Genomic DNA, 18,154 nt, shown 5'->3' with positions numbered 1-18,154 from the left:
CCCTGTGCCTCATGGGAACAGTCCAGCCCGAACTGCCAAGCCATCTCTTCCATGGACCGGAAACAAGCATCCTGGGACCGGTTTCGGATTCATAATCCTCATCAGCCAGGCTATCTTGAATCCAGTGGCCAAGTGAGCAAGGGACTCACGTCTGAGCATACCCTGCCACACTTAGGGCGAACAAAGCAATACAAAAGGGGATGATGGACGGAGCGATTGAGCAAATCAAACACTCACCCCCAGTCAACTGATCTGGGTTTAATCCATCACCATTCTTTAGCCCACTCAGCCACCCCATTTCAGACATAGCTATATGCAAATCAGTCTGACCCTGTGCCTCATGGGAACAGTCCAGCCCGAACTGCCAAGCCATGTCTTCCATGGACCGGAAACAAGCATCCTGGGACCGGTTTCGGATTCATAATCCTCATCAGCCAGGCTATCTTGAATCCAGTGGCCAAGTGAGCAAGGGACTCACGTCTGAGCATACCCTGACGGAAAGAATGGTGATGGATTAAACCCATATCTTTTGACTGGGTGTGAGTGTTTGATTGATTCAGATGCTCCGTCCATCACCACCCCCTTTTGTACCGCTTTTGGCCGCCATAAGTGTGGCAGGGTATGCTCGGACGTGAGTCCCTTGCTCACTTTGCCACTGGATTCGAGCAAGCCGGGCTGAAGACGGCTGGAATGTCAGAAACCGGTCCTCGGAAGCTTGTTTCCGGTCCAGGGAAGACATGGCTTGGCAGTTCGGGCTGGACTGTTCCCATGAGGGACAGGGTCAGACTGATTTGCATATAGCCATGTCTGAACTGGGGTGGCAAAGTGGGCTAAAGAACGGTGATGGATTAAACCCAGATCTTTTGACTGGGTGTGAGTGTTTGATTGATTCAGATGCTCCGTCCATCACCACCCCCTTTTGTACCGCTTTTGGCCGCCATAAGTGTGGCAGGGTATGCTCAGACGTGAGTCCCTTGCTCACTTTGCCACTGGATTCGAGCAAGCCGGGCTGAAGACGGCTGGAATGCCAGAAAACGGTCCTCGGAAGCTTGTTTCCGGTCCAGGGAAGACATGGCTTGGCAGTTCGGGCTGGACTGTTCCCATGAGGGACAGGGTCAGACTGATTTGCATATAGCCATGTCTGAACTGGGGTGGCAGAGTGGGCTAAAGAACGGTGATGGATTAAACCCAGATCTTTTGACTGGGTGTGAGTGTTTGATTGATTCAGATGCTCCGTCCATCACCACCCCCTTTTGTACCGCTTTTGGCCGCCATAAGTGTGGCAGGGTATGCTCAGACGTGAGTCCCTTGCTCACTTTGCCACTGGATTCGAGCAAGCCGGGCTGAAGACGGCTGGAATGCCAGAAAACGGTCCTCGGAAGCTTGTTTCCGGTCCAGGGAAGACATGGCTTGGCAGTTCGGGCTGGACTGTTCCCATGAGGGACAGGGTCAGACTGATTTGCATATAGCCATGTCTGAAATGGGGTGGCTGAGTGGGCTAAAGAATGGTGATGGATTAAACCCACATCAGTTGACTGGGGTGAGTGTTTGATTTGCTCAAACGCTCCGTCCATCATCCCCTTTTGTATCGCTTTGTTCGCCCTAAGTGTGGCAGGGTATGCTCAGACGTGAGTCCCTTGCTCACTTGGCCACTGGATTCAAGATAGCCTGGCTGATGAGGATTATGAATGGATTAAACCCAGATCTTTTGACTGGGTGTGAGTGTTTGATTGATTCAGATGCTCCGTCCATCACCACCCCCTTTTGTTCTGTTTATATCTAGGCAAGAGCCAGTATCACTTCCTTGTTAAGCACAACGCCTCGGCGAGCTAATGCACACGCCGACGACCACACGGATAAGCATGACTCGCAACTTTTCACCTGTAGGAGTAACCGCTCGCCCACCCTCTTTTTCACCGTTCGTTTTTTCGACATCTATTGCATGCGGTGAAGGCCACCGGTTCAAGCACTCGACTTCTACCACAACCCCGGGTTACACCATGTATACTTTTGCCAATATCACGGACACTGCACGGTATGATTCCCATCCACTTTTTGAACACGAGGCCCCGTTAAACATCCTGATTCACCCACTCACGGATTAATTTCTTGAAGCACACTTCTTTCCCGTTCTTCGAACCACTTAGTCACTTAATTACAACTCAGCACCGTTTACACGTTTTTGAGGTAGTGTCCCCACTCCTGAACATTATATATTTTACTTTTAGATTGTGTACCAGTCCCCCGATGAAGGGCAGGAGTTCCGAAATGCATAGGGACGCATCCTTCACAATCGGATGAATTGTCAAAGAAATAATGATATTGGGATTTAGATCATATTCAGATGAAATTAATCTTGAATGAACTCAAAGAATAAATCATGTGATAAACTTTAAGAAATACGGACTTATTATTCATTGATACGAAACTTAAATCAACGTTGTAAGAGACTACGTCTCCACAGGAGTGCCACCAAGGGCATAGAGTCGTTTGATTAGATACTGCATCTCTTTTTGTTCAAATTAGGTTCCCCCCAAGGTCAGGAGGGGTCCACCTAGTGGCACCCAGAAGATAACAAATATTTAAACAATCTAAACACTGCTTACACGCATGAAACAAGAAGTGCCGCACATTGCACTGATATTCTTTCCAGGAATTACAATAGCTCCATGTCCGCTCCTGGCCCTGCTGGGCCTGACGCAAAGCATTGAAACTGTACATAAAAAGTTTTTGGCAATGAGTTTATTGTTGGCTAAACGACAGGTAGCATGCAGAAGGGACTTGCCCCCCAAGTTCAAAGCCTGGATCGTGACCATGTCCACATGGAAGGACCAGCTACAATCATATGCGGAGCTACTACCACTCAGATCACGCCCGAAAAACATATGGAGTCCGCTAACGTCCTATCTCCTCCGTCAACAAGCAAACGAGGAGGAGGTACTGGAGGGTGTGGAGAGTACTGGCAGTGGGAACCCCCATATTGTGACTTAATGCTGCGACATTACGACTATGCGTATGCCTGCATATATATCGCAGATGTCCCGATTATACTTATCATACTACAGATGTCACCCTCTGAATCTATAGATCTGAGATGTGGCTGGGAATACTGGCCCCACTGAGTTACAATATGAATCTCCAAAATGTTATTGAAATCTCATGTATTCTGTCTTATACGTGCCCTACATGATGAAGTGACTATGTTATAACGAATTTATGTTTATTTTCCAAGAAGATTGCATGCACAACATAACGTCTACAGTGCATGCATGCCAAAGTTGCACCACACATTAAGTTCCTACATTGTGTAATAATTATCTATTTCATTGAACATATTAGTGCGCCTTCACACTTTTCTTACACAAATAGAAACTAATTCTAAAAAGCATTAAAAACTAGGCAACTCATTTGTATCTCACACTAATTATATTGTAAGAAGGCCCCTTAGAACTCGACGAATCTGCACTACCCAATGCAACCTAAATGAATAGAGGGAAGTAGTACGCCAAATAAAGAAAGGTAAGAAACGGGTCCAAGGCAAGGAAGGTGGTACCGATTAACACCATTATTCGTGTTACTTACTTGACCCGTCAGAAGTTGCTGCATTGAGCCTATCCGTTTCCACGGTCTCGGAAGCGAGGGCACCGCGATCGCATCAGGATTGTATTCGAGTGACTTCTCGTCATTAAGCTCACCCGTACTGGTGTAGTGACGTCATACGCCATCTAACGTGTTCAATAAGCACTCAGACTTCACTTAAAATTAAAGGGGAGTTTTTTCCAGGCGCCATATTGGGGCGGACTCCTTTCAGTTATATTTCCCTGTCTACATCGAAGATTCCAAAGGCAAGTGCGTCACTCATTGTGTGGTTATTCAAGGGTGGTAATGCGAATATGTTTTTCTTCACAGTCATGTCAGTACACAAGTATGTGTGCAATGTAGGTTAATACTTGTCGGTATGTACGGTAATTGTCAGTCGCCACATTGGGCAGACTCCTGTTAGCCAAATCTCCCTATATAAATCTAGGACTTCTACCAAAGGTGCAAATGCTATTTGTATCGGTATTTCAGAGACATTCTGGGCATTCTTTTTCGCTCCTGTTTACTACTAATAAGTATCTGTACATAATGGGTCAATAATTGCCCCTATCTAAGGTCTTCAGAGTGTGTACCAATTCTGAAACTGGTGGGATTGGAAAGGGTGAGTCTATTATGCCAGATCCTCTGAAGGTTTTACATGGATTAAAAGCAACAAGTCAAATCGGAAGGGTCTGCTTTTGTGGCTATAAACCAGCAATCACTGTTGTGTGTTCATTGTTGGTCAGTAGTTGCACCTAAGCAAAAACTGTTATTTATTAGCCAATGTGGACCAAGGCATGTCATCACTGAAACTATGCTTCATAGCTTGAAGACCCATTCTTATTCTAAAAAATAAAATAAAAAGTCGACCCTGGTAACACTGGTCTCTCCAAAGTCTCCCATAACCCACTTCATATCATTGGGGCTATGTTGTAGTTTAAGTAAGTGGGCAGTGATTTAGTTGCAATTCTTTGGCATCCAGTAGTCAAAAAGAATATAGAGACTCACTTTCACCATTGAAGAAAAAAATCCAATTATTTCATCCCTACACGGAGTTGTAATGACAGTGACCAGTAAACTCATTACGAGCAACAATAACACACATATACTCTAACGTACCATGCACTTTCCTTGGAGATCTACTATTCCAAAAAGAGTGATCACAGACAGTGTGGAAATACAGAAGGGGTTGGCTCGTACTGATTATTAAGCACCAAAAGGCTCTCGGATGCTCTTTTGGCCAAGACGTTGGTGACTGAATATGCTCTGAAGACTACAATCCAGATAACTTGATATAAGACCAGTTTGGCAGAAATCGATGCTGAAATAATCCAGAGCAAAGAGTCCCCAACACAACAAAAGGTCACAAAACTTCAGGAGCCTTTTAAGAAATTCAACCTGAAGAAGACTTACGCTTGCATAAAAGAAGATTCTTAAGGTTATCGCCAGCCACCCACCCAGGAAGAAGTATGACTGCAGAGAAGAAAGGGAAATCCTACAGCGGAACTTCAAGCTCAGATGAATGGAGTAGCGAGGTTGAATTCAGCGGGCGCCAAAGGTTTTATGGCCATTGAATGATAATCTACCAGTTCCAAAAACAACCACACATGTGGCTTCCTCAAGGGCTGTTTTTCCCTCCTCCTATCATGTCCCAGTTTGCCCAACCCTTTTATGGAAACATTATTTTATTAGGATTATACAAGCAATGACACAGCGCATCCCTACAACCTCTGGCTGGCAGCGAATTACATTCACGTAGAAGTAAACAGCTTTGAGCCCACAACCTTGGGGCTGCCAGCGTGTATAATAATGAGGAGTTTTATATCACTAATAATAGTGAGAGAGGGAGAGGCGCCAAAATTCAAACAGAAGAAGAAAACAACAAGGGGGAGCAACACCCCTATCCCACCCCTTCCCGACCCCAGTCTACCCGCTCCATAGAATAGTTAGTCTCGGGGTCTGCCAAGATGGGGACCTAGGACAAGTACATATTTCACAGCTATTGGCTTATGTGGACTCTACATGGTTGTGGGACGTGAGGCACTAGATCTGTAGATATTTGGGGCATGTTACTTCTCGAAATTCCTTTGCAAGGATCGTATTGAACAGGGCCCATAGCTCTGGATAGTCTTCGGCTCTGTCATCAATCATCATTGACATGCGTGCCATAGCTAACACTACCCACAGTTTCTTCAGCCACGCAACGTGCTCAGGAATCGTCTCTGTGCCCCAGCTTGCTAACAGAACCTGTCTTGCGGTGTTTAGTGCAATGGCTTTTTGTTTACCACCAAGTGAGCGAAAGGGACAAGTCAGGGGATTGGGGGAGGCCAAGGAGTGTGTATGCTGGGAAGCGCGGGGTGGCTGTGTTAAAGACTTTATCTATGTCACTAAGTGCAATTCCGAATATCACACTAACTTGGAGCAATTCCAAAGGAGGTGGAGCAGGAAGCCAGTCTGCCTGGATCCCCACCAGCAGAGTGCTGAGCGGTCTCTATTCCAGTTGTGTAATTGAGCCGGTGTTGGGTATCAATATAAGGCAACTTTGTAGGCTGTCTCCGTGCCTGGCATATCATGTGCTATGTTGTGTACTCTGATACGTTTGTCGCCATCTTTCGTTATGAGCCATTTTTTCAAAACGGGTCACTGGGAGTGATGCTCCTGGCCTCATGTCTGGGGAAGACACCCAGTGTGTCACCTGTCTAAACGGGAACAAGTCAGATGCTAAGAGCAGGTAATCCTGCCGGAGCTGGTCAAAGGGGATAATCACGCTGGGATCGAACAGTGAGCCTACTCGCATGCAGCATTGCTAAAACACCTTGGATTTTCACCCGGGGTGGGGGGGGTGGGGGGAGGAGGTCCCGGGTTATCTACTATTGGCGTAATTGGTGAGGGGAACGTTGTGAGATTGTTTTGAAGCGCAACTGAGTCCCAGGTCTTTACGGTCGTGGCTGTCACAGGAGAGGAATAGAGCCCTGATGCCCTGTGCTTGCGAGGGAGCCAAATCTCCCTCCATATGTTAGTACCCACTATTGTTTGATCCATAAAGGACAAGTGTTTCTCTGAGAGAGGTTGTTCCATTCTAGTATAAAGTGTAGTTGTGGAGCCTGAAAGTATCTAGAGATCAGGGGTAGTAGCTCCATACCTCCCTCTGCTTCGGTCTAGTGATGAGTTAAATGTTAAGGCACAGCTGCTTGCCGCCCCAGACGAAGCGGTTGATGGCACGCTGTAAGTTTGGTAGGATCGACAGGGCGGGGACAGGAAAATGGTCTGAAACACGTATAGGATACGCAGTAGAACCGTTATCTGGACAGCAGCGATGCGACCCCACCCTCCAGAGACCCACGTGGTTCCAGGTGGCTAGCAACTTGGTGGTCTGTTCTAAAAGAGGGCCATAGTTGGAGTTCAGCGTCCTTTCCAGAGTGGAGGCCAAAAGGATACCCAAGTATAGGAAAACGTCTGCTGCCCACGTGAAGGGGAATTACAAACGGAATGCTGCAGCTAGGGGTAGGGTGATCGCGAGGTTCAGAATATGGGACTTTGAGAGATTTACCTTGAACCCAGAGCTGTCACTAAAGCCTCTAAACTCCTCGACCAAGGCAGAAAGCAAGGACATTGGGTTGGTCAGTGACAGGACATCATCATCCACATACATGCTGATCGTGTGTGTACCAGCCCTGGGCTGAATCCCAGTGATCTGTGGGTTGCCTCGTATTCTTTGCGCTATAGGCTTCATATAGAGCGCGGAGAATAGGGTGGAAAGGGGGCAGCCCTGCCTTGTTCCCCTCAATCAATCAAAGAACTTGTAAAGCGCACTACTTATCCGTGAGGGTCTCAAGGCGGATTGCTTTTACCGTCTGCTCGTAGAGCAGCATGGCACCCCGCAGGCACAAACGAGATGGGCAGCAGCTGAGGGTCCAGAGGTTCAGCATCCGCGTGAATGGGGCATGATCAGACAGGGAGTGGGGTTCAATAGAAAGTGCAGTATCTAATGGTGGCGTGAAGGAGTCTCCAGATGTCATTAAGTGAGCTATCGGCCAGCCACTGCAGCCCATAGGGCTAGAATGCTCCAGTTTGTGTTGTGCGTTAGTCGGGTAGGTCAAGGTCTGAGTCCATGACCAGGTTAAAGTCTCCTCCTATCAATATGGCCTGATCCGGGGAGTTTTGGGCTAGCTCCAGTGTGCTGATCAGGAAGTGTTCCTGATTGTCATTTGGGGCGTATAAAGTTGCTACCGTGAAATGTGTGGACCCCATTGAATCATAAGCCCTAGAAGCTCTTCCTTTTAGTTCCAGTAATGTAGAGTGGACCTTGCCATGGAACTTCTGAGCGAGCAGAATGGCCACCCCATTCTTTTTAGTCGAGCTAGATGAGCAGAACTGTTGTAGGAGCCATTGTGAATGCATGCAGTGCGTGTCTTTAGCCTGTAGGTGCATCTCTTGGTGCTTGCAAAAGTGGTAGGCCAATAGCTCCAGGAGACCCTGTATTGCTCCGCGCTTTACTAGGCTATTAAGGCCGCGGACATTAATGCTTAAGATAGGTATAGACTGTTATATGGCTGTGGGGCACAAAGCTCGGGCTAAGCCGTTTTGCTTGTAGCGCTCCAATGAGATGAGGGAGGAGTCTGTGTAGGCCCTTGTTGAAGAAGTGGCAGCTAGTGTTGGACAAGGAGGATGATGCAGGGGAGAAGGAAGTGAAAGAAGACCGGAAGATGCTCTTGAATAGGATAGTAATAAAAACGGAAATAACATCTTTCAATCAAAGTTAGTCTGTTCTGCTTGATAGGAGTGGGTCAGTGGCCAAACAGCGTGTTTCTGCAGCAGGAAGGTCTTTCGTGGCACTGTTGACTACAATTGGGCAGGGCGGACAAGGGTTATGTCTTCAATGCCCTGGATCTTCAATTTCCCTCGCCACCGCCACAGTCGTCGCAAGGCTCCTCCCCACGACCAGTTGCATCCAGACGCCGAGGGGTCAGGATTCCTCCGAGAGGGCTTGTAGGACCACCTGTCTTTCCTTGCAGATGGTGTACAGATCTGGTTTTCTTCTTGTCTGGGTGCTCTTGACCTGCCGCCATGTCGGTTGTTTCGGCTTCTTATCGCTGGGGAAGGAGGGCCGCTCCTGTGTGACATCTGGTGTGCAGATTTGAAGCAGGGCACATGCCTCCTAAAGGGATCTGATCTGGTGGAGGGTTCAGTTGAAGTGGAAGATACTGTGAAAGAGGTGTCCCATGTGTAAGGGATGTTGGCTTTTCGTAGGTGTTCTGTGACTGGGAGGAAGTCTGCGTTTCTGTAGGGTGATCCGCGAGAGTTCCTGGTGGAGTACCGACAAGTGGCCTCGAAACTGGATCGGGTGGGTTTCTCGTGCTTTCTTGAGGACGTCTTCTTTTATTTGAAAATTGTGCACGCATACCAGGATGTCCACGGGGGGGGGGGCTTTCTGGGCCCTAGTGGGACCTATCCAATGCAGAGCGGTCTCATATGCTTGTCCCAGGATATGGCGCAATAGGTCTGTGACATACTCGGAGGTTAAATCCTTCTGCTTTCGACGGTAGCCCCCTAATGTGAATGTTATTCTGTCTTGAACGGTTCTCTAGGTCCTTTTTGTGTGCCTGGAGATCCAGGTGTTCTTTCAGTCTCAGGACTTCCTGCTGCAGCCACTCCAGTTCTTCCTCCCAGCTTGTTTCTCTATCTTCCAGAGCGGCCACCCAATCTCCCATCTCCTATAGGGCTCGTCGGACTTCCCGGAGATCTGCCGCCAGCTCTAGTTTTCATGGGCTGCAAATCTCCCCACAGGGAGGTGAACATCGACTCCATGAAGGCCTTAGTTACAGTACCGGCCTGTCATCGGGCTCTGTTCTAGAATTTCTGTATGTTGCTGCTTGTCTGTCCTCAGGAGTGGCGTTCCTTTGTTTGCCAAACATATCTTTCAGGGAGCAATCCTTCTTACATGGTGCTGCGTTGAATAGGGGCTCTGCCGAAGGGGCCGCTCTCGTGCCCGAGCTGCCTCCTAGGATTCTACCATTCCAAGTCCTCTCTCCAAGTGCAGAGGCCTGAGTGCGTGGTGACAAGAGACTTCTGGATTTTTTGGGGATAGTTTAGGTCCCTTAGGTCAGGGATCTGGCCAGTGGCGATAGGCAGGCTTAACCCGGTGCAAGTCCGTCCTCCACGAGTCCTCAGAACGGGTCCGGGTCACCTCTCCCCAGCGTAGGAGGTCCTGCCAGATCACAGGAGCTATTTAAGTGCTTTAGAGCTCTCTTGCTCAGGACGTGGTGCAGTCGCTGGGGAGGGGGGGAGGGAGTGCGCACTGCTCGGGCGGCCATGCCTCTCTTCGGGCCTTGCAAAGCTTCAGCGGTGCTTCTACTGGGTGTGCAGCGAGGCAATGGGGACTTGAGGTGCCCCAGCTGCCACACCTCTTGTCCCAGCCACCACACCTCTTCTTGCGTGCAGCATCTGGAATAGTGCCATGCCCAGACAGCATCAACATGTGTAGTCTTTAAGGGGGTTCAGGAGTGACCATCCTGTCATAGGCCCCGCGGTTCCTATTGGGCCACATCCAGGTCGGGGCCCTCTGGGCCTCAAACAGCTATGGGGCATCTTGCCGTTGCGGAAAGCCGGGGCGCAGCTCCAGCTGCCCGAGGTGTCCTCGACCCCTGCCTGGCCACGAGCGGGGCGGTTCGCAGAGCGAGCCACAACCCGAAGTGTACCATTTCTTCTTGGGCCTCGTCCGACTCACTCGCAGTCTGAAGGCGGACTTATGCGGTTTCAATCCCCCGTGCAGTAGACTAAGCAGTGGGCAAGGGGGGACCTCCTTCATTTCCGAAGTGCTGTTGTGGACACCGGGGTGCTCACCTCCGAGATGTGGGCTTTTCAGGTGTCAGATGGGTGCCGCAGAGGCATAGCGCCCCCCGGACCACGCAGTAGGCAGCGCTAGTCTGGAGGCCTCCCGCTCTGCTCAGTTGCTGGGTCCCGGTGCTGCATCGTGTTCAGTCTGGATTGTTATCTCCAGGCAGGGCATCTCGCTCTCCACACTCAGCTCACTGGTCATGGGTGATGTGCCGGTGGGCTAAATCAGGTGCTTGTGTTGGCGGCAGCTCTGAGAGAACAGGAAAGACATCCTAGCTGCTGCCATCTTGGCCACGCCTCCCTGCCCAACCCTTTTAGGCAGAGGCTGGGGCAAAGGAAGAGGAAGATCGAGGGAAGAGGATAGAGGATAACCTATTGAATCGAATTTGGAGGAACCTCAGATGGTGACATAGCTGAAGACAAAAGTTGAAAGAAATTCCCAATTGTTAACCTCTTGGAGATAATACTGACAAAGAAAAGGAGATGGTCATCTATAAAGGTCTGGGTTTTGTCCCTACCCCTCATGAAGATTCCTTCAGACTCAACTGTGAGTTATCTAATTTTTACAGAAAAATCAGACTACAAGTCCTCTTTAAGGTCAAACAAGAGAAGGGTAATAAGGATTCCGGCTTTAGAAAACATTCTACATTCCCTCCCCAACAGCAGCCGTAGCCAATAAAATTGTAACCTTTGAATAAGCCGCATTGAACGACATATAGAATTTGGATATCAGGAGACTGTTTCAGAACATTGGAATTGCTGAGAGAAGAGCTGTCCTGTCTCTCTCTGAAGCCAATACTATGGCTAGCAAGCCCAAAGACATGGGCAGAGCTATAGTGATATTATCCACAGGGAACTACAGACATAAATGTCTCAGACAGCTAGGGGATACCAGATATTATACGGTTATAACCCAGGACTTGACCAGCACTTTGAATCGATGTATCCAAGTAATTGTCAACGAGGTGGCGAAATCTTGCTGGATCACAAGAACTGAGGATAATGTTTTGAGTAACAGCCCAGACTCCCCTATTTATTATGCTTACAAAGATTCATAAAGAAAAGTCCCTCCCAGCCACAGGGAGACCTATTGTGTCTGGGATTGGTTCATTTATGGAGCCGTTATCTTAATCCTGCAACCACTTCTTGAGACCTTTAGTGGAAAACACCCACCCTTTCAAAAGGACACAAACAAGGTCTTGAACCAGATTAAAGAAGTGATAATTGGGAAGGCCTAACTAACAATAATTGTAGAATCCCTATTTACAAATATACCACATGATGTGACCCTGACCGTGGTTGAGGCTCAACTGGGATCCATTGATTGGGATTCTCTAACACCTATTCAGTTCATCACAGAATGTGCCACTGTAGTGCTCTATACCTACAAATACAAGGAACACTGATAGGCAGGACCTTTGCCCCAAGTCTGGCTTGACTGTACATATACTATTTTGAGAAGACCCTCATCCTCTTGGATTTAAATTCCTAGAAGCAGGAGATTTATCTGTGGGCCTGCTTCTTTGATGATATCCTGATAATCTGGAAAGGTGATAAGTGTCTTTCAAGAGAATTCTTTGAGTGGGTTAACTTATTGGACCCCTATATCGAGGTTCACCCAGTTTCAGAAAAATAAATCTGTTGATCTCAATTGAAGGTGGATTTCTCAAAACATACACTTATAACGAAAAAACTGAATGGAATAGTCTTCTTCTATTCACAATTCACTCCCAAGGGCCTTGCAAACTAATCTACACTTGGATTACGAGAAATAGGCTGAGGATCTAGCAGCCATACTACGGAACTACCCATGGATATCATTCGAAAAGCCAAACAAAGAGCAAGAAATAATAACAGAGATATATTACCTAAACTAAAAATGATCAACCAAAATTGGCATTTGTAATGCACATTTTCAAATTACCTTTTACCTGACTAGACAACAAGTACCACTGGTCTCTGCAGTGGAGGAGGGGTCAAGAGGCTTCTCATAAGGCAGGAATTACTCCCACTCGTAGGACGCAAACCTTTATGGAACAATGAGTCAGTGTCCCTTTCTCACAAGTGATCTAATGGCTGTAAGTAGTAGCCTGGTTGCCGAATCAGGACCACAATTGAACAGCATGGTAGAGGGTTTAGAAAAGGGATCTGGACAAGTAGTAGTGAGGAATTCTTGTGTACATCCAAATGCTTGAACCATCAATCCTGACAAAATTCCTCCTTTTCAGTATTCTACTCCCCTGCTAAGAAAGAGAGGCCCATCTGACTACTCAGACCATGTAATAAAACCCTCTAAAGCCCACAAATCATCAACCATGTCAAAGGCACACACGTCCCTGTAATCTCAAGGTGTTACTGATCATTTTAATATGGGCCAAGAGTGCACAGCTTTGAAATACCAATTATTGGCTAGGACAGATGTTAAAGATTTATGTAACACCATATTAAACAGGATCAGTGCCCTTAGTCTAGTTTAACCGCCCTTCTGTACCAATCTAATGTGAGAGGCCTGGCCAGCCACCATGCCGTTTATAAAAGTCATATGAAGTCAGTTATTAGAGTAGATTAGCGACCTATCACCTTCGGTGGGGTTGGGGGGTGGGCAGGCAGAGTCAGTAGCATTGAACCGAATTCAGCCCCAGACAATCAAATTGAAACTGGCATGGGCAAATCCCGGAGTAAGGTGCACCCCAGCAGCCGAAGGTGTAGGGTACAAAAAGGGGGAATTTTAGAAACCAGGATGAACTACAATTACCACAGGCTGCCACCACTTATGAAGTTGTGCTGAAAAATGTAGTCCCTTTGGATTCAAACTAAAGTTAGGGATGGCACAACCTGCAAAAATAAGGTGACACATTGCATTAGCTTAACCCTTGGCCCAAATGCGCATCTACTTACTACCATTATCATGCTGAGAAGGGCTGCTTGGCTGGGCTATAACAGGAAGGTGGAGGCCAGTGATTGAGTGCCAATACATTTCACAGATCCTGGAGCCGCAGGGTACTTGCTCCGCAGGGCAAATCTACTACAGGAAGGTATTAGCAATGAATCGGTTCCGCTTGGTTACTTTACCGCCCAACAAATATATTGGGAGGAAATCGGGGACCATCTGTAATAGTAAGAGGGGACCCCAGGTAACAGATATGCCATACCAAGTGTAAATTATTTTGCACCTTTAGCAGAGCTAGAAGATATAGATTGACATTTAGCTAGAAATGTAGCAGAACCAGTGAGGATAGGCAGAAAGCCCCTTACTTTGGGGCACTAATAATACTAGGAACAATACCTATGGCATCCTGGGAACCCCCTTGAGGATACTAGAACTCCACTCATGCTTCATTTTGAAACACTTCAGATATTAGACTTCTTTCATGGAAATTAGCAGGGTTGCCTGCAAAATTGGTGAATTCTGACTGGCAAAAGTAATAAGGCCTTATGACTTAATAGTGTTGCAAGAGACATGGTCCACAGAACCAGTATACTGGATGGCTATCAGTTCTTTTCCTCTGCTACACCTTCAGGTTGGGGCAGAGCAAAAGCGGGCCTGGTGGCCTTTGTGTCGATTCATCTATAGAGTGTAAGCGTCTCAGTCAATATTAGATTTTATGTTTTGTCAAATGTTGTACATTCATTTTGGGCACAGAATGGGTGTATTGTTCATAAACATATCATATTTTTGACTGATGTTCCACAGGTGTAATGGAGGTACCTGCCCATGTCTTTGGTAATTCTGTCACTTCAAAACAAAATTAAATTTTCTGTATAGAATGGGCGGTTGATTTCAATAATCGGCTGTGTAAAAAGAGTTTGAAATATTCTGTGGTCCTGTGGATGGGAGGTAAGCCATGGGCATGCATTTTGACAATCACTTTTATGAAGAGTCTCTTGACACACTAATGCTAAGATATAAGCAGTGTATCCTACAGGCTTAATAGAAAATGTGTTACACACTTATATAGGTGAGGGTGCCAATAGTGTTACAGATTTAATTTTATTATATAACCCATTGCCCTATATAACATCGTACAAGGTGATATCCAAATGTATAAGTGATCACAAGACACAACTGTCACTTATTCAAGGTAAAAGAGTCACTCATCCTAAATCTCTAATCAGTTTAGAATGGGTTAAGAAGGATAAATTACCTACCTGTAACCCTAGTTCTCTTGCAGGGGTATCCTCAAAGTCATAAGCACTGAATATTACCGCCCATGCGCGGGGTTCCCGGAAAACTATAAAAAATATATATATTAAAACATATACATATATATACACAGCTCTATCATTTTTCCACATATCAATGCAGTCTTCAATAAGACAAACAAAAAAGGCTAACCAATGCACTGGCAAACACTGTTTTAGCAACCATATAACATAGAAATATATACAACAGGAGGAAAAGTATCACTTGAACTCTCTTTAATGAGTAGAACCCAAAAAACTCCACCTGCAAAACAGCAGTCATTTTTGGCCTATAGGCTGCATTAAACAACAGTAGCAAATAAAATCAAAGCAATTGTAAACATAAAAACTGGCACCAGGCCTTTAAGGCAGCCATGACCCCAAGCTTCCCATCATGAATCAGGGGTGGCAGTTAGGTCAGTTGTTCTTTGTGGAGACCAGAGGGTCAGGGCAAAAAGATATGGTTTTAAGAAAATCTCATTTGCTAGGGGAGGCGGGTGGGTTGCTTACGACTTTGATGAGAATACCCCTGGAAGACAACTAGAAATACAGGTAAGTAAACTTATCCTTCTCTTCCAAGGGATCCTCATTAATAGTCATAAGCACTGAATCAAGTAGCAAGTCCGTCCTCCACCTGCTGATAAATGAGAAGTGACACAACCAAAACTATCATAGCCGATTTAGCATTGAAACAAATTTCTCAAGGAAGCTTGGCCTACTTGAGTGTCTGCTCTGGTATCCGAGTCGAGACAATAGTGCCTCGGAAATGTATGTATTGATTGCCAAGTGGCTGCTTAGCATATCTCAGCAATTGGTACATTGTTAAGAAACCAGTACTTAATTTGTGCTGGTGCTTGGCACCAGCACTTATTTATCAGGGCTGGGTCTACTTGTCTGCTGCACCACGTCACATTATGATTATTCACATGATATTGATTACCTCTAGCTCACACTGACTCAGCGCAGAGTGTGTTGTCAACGTCTCCCGCGGACTGTTGCGGCTGGCTGTGAGAGCCTGGGCCATGATTGACGATTCAGATATTATGGCATTGGCACCAGAAACACTGCTGTAGCTGCCTTTCCTCTAGTGGAATAAGCCTTGGGAGTATAACTAAGCTGTTTCTATGCCAGCTGATAAGACAACTTGATGCATGACACTTATCCATCTAAAGATGGAACGCTTAGAGGCTGAAAAACCTATTCTTATGGAACCTGGTCTAACAACCAGCTGAAGCTAAATGGGGAAAAAACTGAGATTCTCCTTCTAGGGAAAAACAAAGATTTATGGAGTCCTTCCCACTGGCCGCCTATTTTAGGCAACCTCCCCACACCAGCCACTCAAGTTAGAAATTTGGGGGTTACCATCGACAATGCACTTTCTATGAAGCAACAAGCAAACAAAGTCGTTGGCCTATGCTTTACCATCATGAAATGGCTGCGTAAAATCTTGTGGATGCTGCCCCCTGCTACCCAGAAGACCGTAGTCAATGCCCTCATTACATCTCGGCTTGACAACGGCAACATCCTTTACCTGGGCTCAAATCAGGCGGTCCTAAGACGGCTTCAACTTGTCTAAAATTGCGCCGAAAGATTGCTGTGTAAAATCCCGAAAACCGCCAGGGTATCGAAATACCTTAGGGAACTTCACTGGCTCAGGGTCGAGAACCGGGTCAGGTTCGAAGCCCTGAGCTACATGTTTAGGATCAAAGCCGGCACGGCACCTAAATAGTTGCAAGAACAAGCCAGTCCCTACCTTCCTACACGAAATCTGCGCTCCCTATCAGCAGCCAACTTTGGGGTGCCCAGATTTAAACTGGCAAGAATGGGAGGGAGGTCTTTCTCCCATCTAGGGCCCACCCTATGGAACTCACTCCCTACTGACATCCGTAAAGAGGACAACTATGCAAGATTCAGGAGAAATATTAAGACCTGGCCTTTTGAGAAATGATTTGTCCACTCTTCCGCTTTCCATACCTTTTGCTGAGCTATATTGTCTCGGCACCGGGAAACCCTTTGTGGGTAGCTGCGCGCCTTACAAATGCAAAAAACAAACAAACAAACCATAATTTACTAACAGTTGATCAGATTTCCTAATACCTTTTGACTTGTCCAAATAGAATTTCAAAACCCTTTTCAGGTCTAGAGAATGAAGCGACCTCTCAGTTGGTGTAGAGGGGTTAGGAAAAAATGTAGGCAGCGAGATGGATTGGTTAACACCATCGATGAGGTGCATTTTCCCGCTGTGCGCTGGAAATTCAAAAACCCGCGGTTCATGACGAGCTCAGCTCGTCATGAGTGTACAAGAGGTGTACTTCATGACGAGCTGAGCTCGTCATGAGCGTCGAAGGGGTTAATGTGGAAGTCTGACACCAACTTCGGAAGGAAGGAAGGAGGGGTGGGTTCGCACAACAACCCTGTTGTGATGAAAAACCATACACAGTTACTTAGAACAGAGCGCTTGTATCTGGCTCACCCTGCGGGCAGAACTGATTGTTACCAACAAAAAAGCGGCCTTCCATATAAGGTGCTGTAGCGATGCTTTGTGGATAGGCTCAAAAGGAGGAGCCATTCGTTTGGACAGAACCAGATTAATTTCTCAGGGAGGAGGAGGAGGAGTTCGAACAGGAGGGTAGACCTTCTTTAACCCCTGCAAGAAATCTTTCACCACTTGCAATTGAAAGAAAGAAGGTTGAGATGGAGACGCTTGTATGACGTAATGGCTGCCAGGTGTACCCTTATGGAAGAGATTTTAGGCTTGACTTGGCTAAGTGGAGGATATAGGGCAAACTTACCTACTTTTGCCCCTTGGTAGGCTGGAAGCCATTCTGTACACACCACAAATAGAAACGTTTCCATTTAAATGCATAAGAATGTCTTGTAGAAGGCCTTCTCGCTTCCTTCAAAATGCCCATGCAGTCCTGAGGAAGTCCCAAGTTTCCATACTGGAGGACCGCAGGAGCCATGCTGCCAAGTTCAGCAAGGGAAGGTTGGGGTGATGAATGCTCCCGTTCATCTTGGACAGGAAGTCCGGTGTGCACTGCAGCCTCTTGTGTGGACATTACGATAGGTGTAGGAGGTTTGGGTACCACCACTCAGGTGGCCAGTCTAGAGCGATCAGAATCATTCTCACCTTGGAGTGGGAGAGCTTGGTTACGACCTTCAGGGTGAGAGGAAGAGGGGGGAAAGCGTAAACAAAGCCCCCTGACCAGTTGATCAAAAGGGCATTCCCTTTCGACCCTGGCTGGCCTTGCCTCGTTCGCAAAAAGATCGATGCTTGGACGACCCCATTCTCGAAAAATGAGTTCGTCGTGTGGAACCCACTCTTGTTGATCATCGAAGTGACGATTGAGGGAATCTGCTTGAGACTTTTGTTCTCCTGGTAGATGTACCGCTGTGATCGGCAGTTTCCTTGCTAGAGCCAATGACGGAGTGTATGAGCCTCCAGGGACAGAGAACATGATAGAGTCCCTCGCTGTGTTTTTACATAGTACATGGTGGTCGTATTGTTCGTCTGGACTAGTATGGAGTTGGTCTGAATAGAGGGTAGAAAGGCCTT

General features: G+C 46.9%; 1 protein-coding gene across 7 annotated transcripts in view; it reads right to left on the bottom strand.

Annotated features, from left to right (window-relative positions):
• The window catches only part of BRDT (bromodomain testis associated), a 2,808,714-nt gene that overhangs the window by 2,091,980 nt on the left and 698,580 nt on the right, over positions 1 to 18,154 (bottom strand). The window contains exon 1 of one of the 7 annotated variants that reach the window (XM_078646319.1): positions 3,583 to 3,667. The exons of the other annotated variants lie outside the window; for them this stretch is intronic. Within the exon in view, the coding sequence (XP_078502445.1) occupies position 3,583 (1 nt within the window). The 5' untranslated portion in view covers positions 3,584 to 3,667. Of the gene's footprint in view, positions 1 to 3,582; positions 3,668 to 18,154 lie in introns of those variants that run through there. 7 annotated transcript variants of the gene reach the window in all.

This window comes from Lissotriton helveticus, chromosome 1_1 (assembly GCF_964261635.1).
Source record: "Lissotriton helveticus chromosome 1_1, aLisHel1.1, whole genome shotgun sequence".
Lineage (NCBI taxonomy): Eukaryota > Metazoa > Chordata > Amphibia > Caudata > Salamandridae > Lissotriton > Lissotriton helveticus.
Note: the sequence above shows the minus strand (reverse complement) of the source record. Positions and strands in the feature narration are given on the sequence as shown.